This window comes from Elephantulus edwardii, unplaced genomic scaffold (genome assembly GCF_000299155.1).
Source record: "Elephantulus edwardii isolate Elephantulus edwardi_28Jun2011 unplaced genomic scaffold, EleEdw1.0 scaffold00141, whole genome shotgun sequence".
NCBI lineage: Eukaryota > Metazoa > Chordata > Mammalia > Macroscelidea > Macroscelididae > Elephantulus > Elephantulus edwardii.
In genome coordinates, this window is record NW_006399891.1 from 861,430 (window position 1) to 874,311 (window position 12,882).

The window sequence follows — 12,882 nt, forward strand, 5'->3', positions numbered from 1 at the left end:
TATATATATGTAAAAGAAATAGGTGGCTCCAATATGAGCAGGTTGGGGAGTGGTGGAGTGGTTTTGCATGAGTTCAGCTTTGGAAACAGCACGTTCGTGATGTCTACTTGACATACACGGTGGTGCCTGACTCACATGGGTACACTGTGTTCAAGAAAGTGATAGGGGATCATCAGATACTATTTAAAGCTATGAAACCAAGTGTGATTACCTAGAAAATAAATGTATGTAGGAAAGAAATGGAATTTTTTTAGTTACAGCCAGTCCTCATATTATGATCATAGGACTTACAGATAACCTGTATTTTCCCTTCTGTAAATTTGTATTTATTTTGAAATAAACCTCTTAACAAGTTCTCCATCACTGTCACCTTCACTTACTGGATGTGCTTTTTTTGGGGGTTGTTGTTGTTTGATGCCATCGAGTCGTAGACGACTCATTAGCGACCCTATGAACGAACGGCCTGAGCACTTTTTTGGGTACTAAATAAAATAAGGTAAAATAAGAAGAAAAAAAACACAAAAAATGTAACACAGGTCAAGCTTTGTTAGACTGAAGAAAGTGAAAATCCTAGGAGACGATCAGTGGTAGAGACCTAGGACCCAACCTCTCAGAGAAGCCTCAGAGGAGGCGTGCACAGCAGAGATGAGCCAAAGAAGTTGTTCTATACTGAAGAATAGAGACGCTGTCTACATGCTTCTTCATCCTGACTCAAGTTCTAACCTATTGATTCTGACTCCTAATTGTATCCTATTCCTTAATAAACTACTTAACTATGAGTGTCTGTGAGTTTTATGTAGAGATTGCAACAAAGTACTGAACACAGAAGAGAAGAATGTTGCAGGGGGGATGACTGGTGTTAAAACTGAGTAAAAAAAGTTTAGAGGATGGAAGTACTCTGGACTACCAACTTGTAAACATTGTCTTTGTGCAGATTTTTATTTTTGAAATTATTCAGATATGCCTTAAAGATGGCTGACTCTAGCTTTCTTTGCCTTGGAAAGTTGTTTGGGGCATGATTTGTTTTTTCTGGAATAAGCAATCCTAATCTCGAAATTTTTTTGGAAAGGAATAATGGAGAAAGTAAGAGATTTGTAGCTAAGAAAATAAAATGTTTGTAGCTGCTAAAAATCTAGGAATTTTAATAAAAAATAGTGGAATTTTTAAAATATTAAAGTTAGAATATAAGATTTAAACAGTAACAACACAATTCCTAAAAGCAATGAGGCAGAACCTTTCCCTATGTGCGATGTCAAGAGTATATTATGAGGGGAGCTCTGGTGGCCTAGTGGCAAGAAGCTGCACTGCAATCCCAGAAGTACATGGTTCGAATCCACCAGATGCTCTGCCCGGAAAGGAGGGACAATCTCCTCCAGTACCAGTCAGATCTGATTTGACGGTACACAGACACACACACACACACACACACAAATAATAATAAAATAAAATTAAAAAAAAAAAGTATATTACGGCTTTCCTAGCCATCGAGTTTGACTTTGACTATGTAAGTGGGAAGGAACTTAAAATAGGGTATGTACACAAAGGAATCATTATGGGATTGGTTCGTTTTTTTGCTATCACAGTAGGTAAATTGACCAGACTTAATAATGAAAGTGGGAATTTCACTATCAGCAAGGAAGAGAAAATAGGAAGTGTAGCATGTGTCCTTTAGGGCCAGAAATTCCTGTGTCAGTCAAACAAGATCTACACAAGACTGGAAGCAGCCTCAGCCGAGAACTAGAGACTAATATGAGATAGAGTTGACTTGGGACTGCTCCCTCATGGAGCTAAAGCAGGGGCCTTCAACCAAGATTACTGGAGGACTGAGGGAAGATGCCATAATTGGCATGACTAAATGAACTTTGTAATACTGATCTACACTGTGAAGCTGAAAGTCAAAGGATCTGCAAACACACCTGAACTTTGTCTGAACTGAGGGACTTATGTAAAATTGAAAACTGTCTGGACTGAAGAATGGTGATGGTGAGATCTGTGTAGTTATTGCAACAGATTTCAGAAGCAGTAAAGCAATCAGATTCGTGATGGAATTAGTAGAAACAGGTGTAGGAGTATGGGGGACCGTGTGTCTGACCTTAGAGGAACTGGTTTTGTAGTGTGGATGTTGTTGCTGAGTGCAGTTACCCTTTGTGGAGTTAGCAGAGGTAGGATTCAGCAACTCCCTGGATATCATTTTAAAATATATATGCTATAAAAACCAGATTGCAGGAGGTAGTTGCATACCTACTGTCAACTAGTTTATGAATTAGTCTCCAATCACATTATTTTACAAAGTTGATGCATGAATCTCAATATGATCATGCTTCAACTAAAATAATACAAGCAGACATATTCACACATACAGTTTATGAAAGCTGGAATCATAGCCTCATCTTGCTCTAAGACTAGGAAATCAAGACTAAGACTAAGACATCAATGAAAATTAGTTTGCTGGATAACTCTGGTCTAACTACACTGGGCCAGGGGCAAATGGTAATAACTGACTCATAGTGAAACATGCAGTTCACCACTGAATACCAACTTGAGAGAGGAGTGGTGAAATTACATTATAGATGGGTACAGATGTCACCATTCAAATAAAACCCATAGATAACATTTCAAAGGTCAGTTTTGACAAGGTTGGGCTCTTAACTCAGTAAATTTATAAAAAAGTAGTTATGTTCTTACTTTAATGTTTTCTAAAATATGCACTGTTATCTTCTTTGCAATTATTCTAACATTTTCAAAAGCCATTTGATGAGTGTTAACTGAATATTCAGGTTCAGAACTTAATTCTGTCAAAGTAAATGAGAAAATAATTCTAGCTTATTTGGTTTATTATGTTTTCAAAGGGATAATTTGGAGTTATTAAACTCTACTATAATCACATCTCTTCTCCTGTCATCCTAGATGGTTCCCTAAAGCTACTTACCAGCAGGTATTGTTTGACCATGGATCTTGTCAGCCCAGCCTGCACAGTAGCGTAAGATTTTGATAGTGGCTGGTAAGTCCCTCATATATGCCACAGGAAATAGTTTTCCACCATTCATTGATTCCAGTGTCTGAAAAACAGACAAAACTCAAATGTAAACTTGTATAAAATGTGTGCTGATGTTAAGTGTCATCGAGTCATAGGTGATTCATAGTGACCTATCAGCAAAAGACCTGAACATTTATATAACTTTCACCATTTCTCCAAGTTCAGAGGGTTTCTGGAGGCAAGCTATTTTGGAAGTGGATGCCATTCCTGCTTCCAAGCTTGTTTTAATTGGGGAGCTCCACCAAACACTGTCCATGGTGTTGTGTTGTTGTGTACAAGAGTTGGAACCAATCCATAACTGACCCTCCTGTGGGATTTCAGAGGCAGTTAATCACAAAGGAGGTGACTGCCCATCTTTTCGCCATGAAACAGTTGGTGGATTCAAACCGTGTGCCTTCAGGATTGCAGCACAGCTTCTTAGCACAAGTCCTCCAGTGCTCCCTTAGGAGTTACTAGTGGATTTAAAATTCCAGAGAAAAGCATCATTTGGGTTCACATTACGACTCTCTGTGAACTGCACTACCAGAGCTTCCTAATAATAGATCTAAATACCCGTAAACAAAAACAGTAACATGAGGTCAATTCAGATACATGCAACCTTTATAGAACCGAGTAGAACGACCCCACAGGCATTGCAAAGCTTGTAATCTTTCCGGCAGCCAACTGCCATATCATCGGTCTTTTCAGTGATTCAGGAGTTCTTACCACCAACCTTTCAGTGAGCATACAAGTGCTTTTACCAGTGTGCCACCAAGGTTCTTTAGGATTATATATCTTGCCAATATTTTGAAAATTTTTATGCTATAGATTTTTGTAGGGAGTCTTGATTTCTTATGCTACCAAATTTTGTGAATGGCTACTAACTGAAAGATTGAGTTCAAAGCCATCAGCCACTCTCTTGTAGAAAGACACTGTAGAAGGTTTCTGTAAGGATTTAGAACAAAAGCACATATAAACCCACTCTAGTGTTGATTACAACTCACAATGAGCTCTAAGACAACTAAGAATTGCATGATAGTGTCCCAAGGCTTTTACAGAAGCAGATTAAATCTTTATCTCTCAGAACAGTTGATGAGTTTGAACTCTGTACCTTTTGATTAACAGCCTAGATCTTCAGACCTACAACCATTGAATCACCAAGGTTATATCATCATAAATATTATACAGCCTTGCATATGCTTACGGAAATTCTATTCTGTCCTACAAAATAGTTATGAGTTGGGATAGAAATAATGACAATGAGCTTGGATTTTTTTTTATTTTGTTCTTTGAAGAGAGTTGATTATAGTATTTAGGTATGGAATAAATTAAGGCAGGTTGTTTAACTTCCTCTAAAAACAAAAGGAGAATCATAATAAATATATAGTTAAAATATTTTGCTTAAGAGACAAGTGGAAAGAGCAGTTGGATTCTAGTTTTAACACCATGTTGTTGCTGTTATGTGCCCTTGAGGTGCCTGCAACCTATTGAGACCCTATGTGTTGTAGCTCTTAGCCCTGTCCTGAGCCAGTCTTACTAATTCCAACACACCAACCCCCATTGCCCCAGTTACTCTTTCAATCCATCTAATCTGGGGTATTCTTCTGCATTGTCCCTCTACCCTCCCAAGTATGATGTTCTTCTCCAAGGACTGGTCTCTCCTGGCCACGTACCCAAAGCATGTGAGACAGAGCTTCAAAATCCTAACCTCCAAGGAGAAACTTGGTTTCACCTTCTCTAAGACAGACCTTTTGGGATTTGTTTGTGGTCCATGATATGTTTAAGACTCTTCTCCAGCACCACAACTCAAAGACATCAAATTCTCTCATTGTCCAGCTCTCTGAAGCAAGTAATTGCGAAGACCATAGCCTGGATTAGATGCACCTTAGTCCTTAGACTGACATCGTTGCTTTTGAGCACTCTGGAACACCATAATGTTCCCTTTATAACATTGTGAGTTCCAGACAAGACAGCTTTCTAAGAATAGTCATAATCTCAGAACTGACTAGATTTCACCAAATCTTCTTAGTCAGATCAGAGTTCCAACAAGATTTCCTTTTTTATTTAACCCAAATAAGGGTGACAATTAAGAATCAGTTACTAGTAACTATTTTAAATATTTTAAATTGTGTTTTCCATCTGGATATAACCAGTCCAGTTACACAACTTAAAATCCAAATCTTTCAACCATGGTGTTCACATAATAAATTATAAATTAGCTGAAATGCTGCAAATTTTTTATGATTGTCCATACACAGATTTTTTTTCAGCAAAATTACAACAACAATAACATATATATTCAGATTTTTTCAGCAAAATTATAGTATGTGCTATATCTATAGGCAATCAATTCTCCTTTTCCATCTTTCATTGAACAGAATGTTAAAGAGCTATTTGTGACTGAATATTCTGCTAGGTGTTTTATCTGGCCGGAATGTCAGCTGACAGAATAATCTGTTAATTATATGAATTCCATGCATCTGCTATTTTATTTCCTTAGATGCTTGTGCTGACAGAGGCAATAAAGCTCTAAAATCAACAGATCTGATAAATGAGAGAAGTAAAGATATAAACAAATGTTGCTGTCTTCTCGCAAAACATTTTGGATAATAGTTTCACTGCACATAGCTTTAAATTCTGTATTTTTGTTACTGTGATTTGTGCAGAATCTTGATATTAATAGTTGTTGTTGTTATTGTTGTCATGTACCATCTAGTTGGAACCGACCCATAGCTGACCCTCTGGTAGACTTTTACAGGCAATTAATCAGACAGGAGGAGATTGCCCCTTCTTCCACAGGGCAGCTGGTGGATTCAATCTGCATGCTTTAGGGATTGCAGCTCAACTTCTTGCCACCAGAGCTCTCTGTTGTTGCTGTTAGGTACCATCAAGTCAAGGACGACCCATAGCTGACCGTCCAGTGTGTTTGCAGAGGCAGTATATTGCTCATCTTTCTCCCTCACAGCAGCTGGTGGATTTAAACCATGTGTCTTTGGGTTGATAGTGAAACTCCTTACCACTTAGCCACCAGAGCTCTCAACAGTAGTACCTATCATTACATAGGTCTTCTCAATTTGTTCCTGTGTGTCTGAAAGTTGGACAATGAATAAGGATAGTAGAAGAATTGATGCCTTTGAATGGTGGTATTGGAGAAGAGTACTGAATATCCCAAGACTGCCAAAGGAACAAATAAGGCAGTCTCGGTGCAAGTGCAAGCAGTCCTTAGAGTCAAAACAGTGAAACTTCCTCTCATGTACTTTGGAAATGTTTTCAAGATGAACCAGGATTTGGAAAAAGACATCCTGCTGGGAAAGGTTGGAGGTTAGAGAAAAAGAGGAAGACCCTCAGTAAGGTTGATTAACACAGTGACCGTAAAAATAGTCTTCAGTGTATCAAAGTCTGTGAGGATGGGGCTGGACCCTATTGTTCATAGGGTCACTGAGTTTAATTGATATGATGACATCTGTCAATGATTGTTGTTTAAAAAACAACAGTAACATAGATGTCTTGTTTACTGCTTGCTTAAGACTCTAAATATTTTTATTCTAAACCTGATCTTGGTATTGCTTTGTGTTAAACTGTTTTCACTAAAATATTTAACAGAGAAAAGAAAGCAAGGAAGCAAAGAATTGTCTATCTAACCAGACAGAAGCTGTGCTACAATCCTAAAGGCATGCAGTTTGAATTCACCAGCTACTCCATGGGAGAGGGATGGGAAATCTCCTCCTGTGCAATGAACTAATTGCCTCTGAAAACTCCCTGAAGGGTCAGCTCTGGGTCAGTTACTACTCAATAGTACACACATATACATAATTGTTGTTATGTTCCATCGAATAGGAACTGACCCATAGCTGAACTTTCAGTGTTTTCAGAGGCGGCGCATCTGATAGGAGGAGACTGACTATCTTTCTCTTTGAGAGCAAACACATGCCTTTGGGTTGCTTGACAGCACAACTCCTTATCACTAGGCCACCAGGCTCATGCTCTCTCTCTCTCTACCTTTTTAGTTCTTTACCTTTTCCACTTGTAAAAATATCCAAATTTAGTCAAATTTGTATTTAATTTTAGAAAGGGGAAAAAAGTATTTAATGTCTTCTTGTTAAGTGCTGTTGAGTCGAGTACGACTCACAGTGACCCTATGAACAAAAGATCTGAACCCTGTACTAAAACTATTGTCGTTTCTCTATTGTTCATAGGTTTTTCAAAGACCTGTTATTTAAGAAGTGGATACCAATCTTGCTTCCAATTTAATGTCTCAATGTGCTAGCATAAAGAAAAAAAATAATTTAAAAAATTGATCTGAGAACATTTAGCAAACTCAATGATTTTCATCTAGAGATCAAGGGATTAAGCAAGTTTTAAACATATAATGTCCCAGTGTATCAATACAAGTTTAATACTGTGTGCAATCTTGCTAAAGGCTCTGAGAAATTCTAGAGTAAAGGAGGAGAACAAATATATTTGCTTTAACATTGTTTGGATTATAGAGTCTATTACAGTAGCAGCCATTACGTCCAGAAAGAGCAAAGACTATTGTTTAAGCATAGACTATTGCACAATGTTATAGTTTCTATGCAAATTCTAGAAGTTGAAATAGTTTCTTTTCTTTCATTGCCATTGAGTCAGAGCCAATTCATAACTGACCATCCATCAGAATGTCAAGTGTCTAAGGAGAGATTGCTCATCTTTTCCTTATGGAGCCACTGTTGGATTCGAACCCCTGGAGAGATAGAGCCTTTAGGTTAGTACCATTTTTTTATTAACCCTTATGACCTAAGTACATTCCAGTTCAAACAATCAGTGTCAAGAGTCATGCCCAGTTGGGTTAATACTCACAGCCAACAGTAGAATGTCTCTTTCAAGTAAATCAGCCAACTTGAACAGTAGCTGTCCCCTTTGTGAAGCATCCATAGTTCGCCATTGAGAACCAATCTGAAAAGCTTCTCTTGCAGCCTTTACTGCTTTATCAACATCTGCCTATAAGGAAAATGGTAAGTCAATTCAGTAACAAACAAGTTAGCAAAGTTCTGTAGGCGTAGGCACTGTGTGTTCACTAGCCCCAAATCTAGCAGATTTTCATGCTCAATGAGTTGAAAATTAGCCCATTGTTGTATCTCTAGAATCCCACATTAAATGCCTACATTGCATGGCTGATTTTTAGGACTGACAAGTGCTTTCATTCTTTTTAATAGTTACTATTATTAGATTGATTACTTATATTAAATAAAGTTTTAATAACTTTATATCACTAACTCTTATAATTTCCAATACATTTATGAAGGTAATGTGCTCTTCATTTAAGAAATGAAGAAATAGACGCACAGAGAGAAAGGAGAATTAACCAAGGTCAATAGTTAAAAATGGCAGGGTTGAGTTTGAGGGGAGATCGTGCCCTTTAACACCATATTTTACATTGGTGATTTGGTTGTCTAGATTTCCAGATCTTTGGGCCCCATCTCATCTGCTGTAACTTGTTGTTCACATTTTCCCTCTTCCAATTTAGTCTGGCCAAGTTCTTCTCACCAATATTCCCACAATTTTCCTTCATTAGAATTCTTTCCCTAAACTCTTCCATTCCTTTAAAAATTCTTCAAATTCCTTAAGGCATCTCTTAAAGGTTATCACTCAACTCCTTACCAGGACAATGTAGCTTGATTATAGCTATCTATTAAGATCTTTAACCATGTCTTTCATTATTTTTGTTCAGACATTCCTCTAGGTTGTATAGCCCTAGGGTACAAGTAGCTGTACAAGATACTTGGAAGACTCTTTATGTTGTAGATTAGGACTATTAAAGTTCTTCCAAGCTTTTCTTGAATGAAGTTTATAGTCCTTGGTTTCAGTCCTAGGTCCATGATCCACCTTGAGTTGGTTTTTGTATATGGAGTGAGGTGTGGATCTTGTTTAATTTTTCTCAGATAGTTTTCCAGTTTTGCCAACACCATTTGTTAAGAAGGCTGTCATTTCCCCACCTAAATTATTTCATCTCGTTGCCAAAAATCAGTTGACCATAGGTAGATGGACTGATTTCTGGATTCTCAATTCTATTCCATTGATCTATGTGTTTGTCATTGTACCAGTACCATCCTGTCTTAACTATCACGGCAGTGTAGTAGGATTTGAAATCAGGGAGTGAGATGCCTACTTTTTTTTTATGTTTTTAAGGATCGCTTTGCTTATTCGGGGCTTCTTTCCATTCCAAATGAAGCTGGAGATTGCCTTTTCCATCTCCTTGAAGAATGGGATTGGTATTTGTATTGGAATTGCATTGAACATGTATATTGCCTTTGGTAGTATTGCCATTTTGACAACATTGAGTCTTCCTATCCATGAGTAAGGGATATTTTTTCACTTCTCCAGGTCTCTTTTTGTTTCTTGTAATAATGTTTTGTAATTTTCTTTGAATAGATCCTTTGTGCTTCTAGTTATATTTACTCCAAAATATTTTATCTTGTGATTAGCTATTGTCAAGGGTATTGTTTTTCTTAGCTCCTGCTCTGTATTCTCTTTGAGACCATAAATGACATCCAAGCAGATATATGCACACCCATGTTTATTATGGCTTTGTTCACAACAGCAAGGAGTTGGAAACAATCTAAGTGCCTATCAACAAACGAATGGATAGAGAAGGTGTGGTATATTCTTAGTCACAAAAGGACAAATATATGGTGCCACTGTTGTAGAATAAGGATGACAATGGGGTGGGGGTAAGACTGAGAAAAACTGGGTAAATTATGTTTACTGCATTGAAGCCGATGAGGGAGAGAATGGTTTAAAATTAATATATTTTAGGGCATTATGATTATCATAAGAGTCCAGAATGAGGGTTGCAGAGTGGAGTATACTTGGGGTGGGAGTGGGGAGGTGCGGGGGGCGGTGGGGATTGTGTACCAATGAAGGAGTTATTCTTTGGCTTTTCAAGGAGAGGAGCGACCTGGGGGTGGCGGTGGGGGTGGGTAGAAAAGCGCAACAATGAATGAATGGAATTCCAAAATCTCTGTTGTTGTTCATTGAAATTAATAATAATAATTTAAAAAGTAATAAAATTTTAAAACAACACACAAAACAAGTAGCTGTCCAGAGTGGTAACTTGTGGTTGCTGTGAGGCTGAACACTGTGACACTGATGTGTTAAATGCATTAGTGGCTGGTTACCCAATGCGGACAGGACAGAGTAGGGTGGAGTGCCCCAATTAAAACAAGCTTGGAAGTAGTGGCATCCACTTCCATAATAGCTTGCCTCCGGAAACCCTATGAACGTGGAGAGAGGATGAGAGACACCCAAGTGTTGAGGGCTCTCCTTCATAGGGTGGCTATGAGTCCCCTGCGACTTGATGGCACTTAACAACAAGATCTTGCTGACCTCCAGGCATAAATCTAAACCCTTTTATCACTATCAGTCCATCAATCCCTATAGTTAATGACCTTATTTCATGGGGAATAGACCCAGACTAGTGATAGAAAATATTTGAGCTAGCAAATGTAGAGTTAGGATTTGATGCCACATCTGACTGCAGAATCCAGCTCTTGCAGCTGTACAGGATTATTTCCTAGGAGAGACCTTCTTTGCAATAGATATTTCCTGTTCTCTTTATTGTTGTTGTTGAACCATTGGGTGGAAACCAACCCTATAGCTGCTGAATCCTCCAGTGGGTTTTCAGGTTCAGTAAATTATACGGAAAGAGACTATCCATCTTTCTCTCACAGAGCAGCTGGTGAATGAGCCATGTGCTTTTGAGATTGCAATGCAGTTTCTTACTGTGAGGCAACCAGAGCTCCCTGTTATCTGTATGATAAGCTATTTTATTGAAATATTAATTTATATATATATAAACAGAAATAACTTCTATACAAAATATTACATTTAGAAATATATTATCATTTAATTGAAATATTATACTGATACAATACTATATATATATTGGTTTTGTTGTGTACAGGAGAGTTGGAGAGTTGGAACCAACCCATAGCTGACTCTGGTTGGTTTTCAGAGGCAGTTAATTGCATGAGAGAAGATTGCCTATCTTTCTCCTGTGGAGCAGCTGGTGGCCTCAAACCACGTTCCTTTGAAATTGCAGCACAGCTTCTTGCCACTAGGCCACCAGAGCTCCCTTATGGATAATATATGACATTTATTATAAAAGGGGCATTTTTATTTTAAAACCTATGATTGATTATTTACTGTTTATAGAGTAAATATTGTTTCTGTGAAAAAATTAGTAAAAAGAGAAACAATGACTTCTGCATCAAAGGGAACTAGTAGTGCTTCAAACTCACCTTGTCTCCTTCTTCCACTTCACAGATTTTCTCCTCAGTTGCCGGGTTGAGAACAGGAAATTTTTTGCCACTCACCGAGTTATGCCATTCATTGTTTATGAATATCTGGGAGGAAGAGAAAATAAATGGAAAGGAATTCAAATATGCAAGCTATTTTTAATGATTTACAAAACTAACATTAAACCCTGACTGAGAAACTAAGGAATTCTTGGTTGGTACAAGTAGTTAGAGCTGCCACCTGCCAACAGAAAGGTCAAAAGGTAAAATCTATTTATAGGTACCACAGAAGAAGGTCTAAGTGATTTACTTCTTAACAATCAGCCATTGATCTGATACACACAGGGTTGCCTAAGTAGAAACTGACCTGACACAGCAAGGTTACTTTTTATTTGGGTTTGATTTCTTTGTGAGCCAAAGCTTTGCATTTTTTCATCTTTTCTCCTTTACACATACATGCTTTAAAAAATAAAATTTCATTAACTGTTAAGAAATGTAGTTATTTCAGCACTTGCAAGAACAGAAGTTTTGAAAGCCTTCATGTCGTGAAATCATTGCTTCCATTTTCCACTTCAAATGCTGAACAGGCTAATTTAGGGATATGGAGTGATTTTGTATCAAAAGTGACTATAGTTTGGCCCTTTATTCCTCTGAAATGTAGCTTTAAGAGGCATTCAAAAGAAGTTTGCTTATTATCTTCTAAAAATTAATATGGAGCCCCAACTCATAGGCGTATAGTTTGAATCCACCAGCTGTTCTGTGGAGAAAGATGGGCAAACTCATTGCCTAAAAACTAGCTGGAGGGTCAGCTATGACTTAGTTCTGACTCGATGGCACATGCTGGTTTTTGTTATATGCTTTCAAGTTGCCTGCAACTCATAGTGACCCTATGTACAACAACTCTGAAGCCTGCCTTGTTCTGAGCCAGTCCCACTCCGACACATGTACACCTATTACCCCAGTTACTGTATCAATTCATCTTCTCTGAGTCTTCCTCTCTTGCACTGTCCTTCCACCATTCTGAGCATGATGACCTTCTTCAAGAATCAGTCCCTCCTGACTGCATGCCCGAAGTGTGTGAGATGGCGCTCCAAAATCCTAGCCTCCAAAGAGAAACTTGGCTTTTCACCCTCTCCAATACAGACCTATTTGTTTTCTTGGCATTCCATGGTATATCTTCTCCAGCACCACAACTCAAAGGCATCGATTCTTCTTTCATCCTTAGTCATAGTCCAGTTCTCTGATGCACAGCAAGTAATTGTGAAGACCATGGCCTGGGTCAGGTTCATCTTAGTCTATAGACTGAAATAATTTCTTCTCAGTTCTCTGGTAAGGTCTCTGACAGCAGATTTTCCTAATGCAGTTCATCTTTTGATTTACTAAGAGCTTGTTCCAAGAATGTTAATGTGTTTTTATTTTTTTTTTTCTTGCAGCTCCACAACCACACATCTCAACCCCCACCACAGCCCTGTGACCTCAGGGCCCCACCTTGGATCCAGACATCACCTGGAGCTATCAGGTGAGCTGTTGAGGAACTAACCTGGCAGGAGAAAGGCGGTAGGATCTTATCTGTGTTTACTGGGGCATTGCTGA

The 12,882-nt window shown here is 38.2% G+C and overlaps 1 protein-coding gene across 3 annotated transcripts in view; it reads right to left on the reverse strand.

Annotated features, from left to right (window-relative positions):
* LOC102866374 (retinal dehydrogenase 1-like) overlaps positions 1-12,882 on the reverse strand; it is a 49,559-nt gene that overhangs the window by 25,110 nt on the left and 11,567 nt on the right. For all 3 annotated transcript variants that reach the window (XM_006894379.1, XM_006894380.1, XM_006894381.1), the window contains exons 2-4: positions 11,293-11,397; positions 7,853-7,993; positions 2,930-3,059 (exon numbers count right to left, since the gene is read on the reverse strand). In XM_006894379.1, coding sequence (XP_006894441.1) covers positions 2,930-3,059; positions 7,853-7,993; positions 11,293-11,397 — 376 coding nt within the window. The remainder of the gene's footprint in view (positions 1-2,929; positions 3,060-7,852; positions 7,994-11,292; positions 11,398-12,882) is intronic.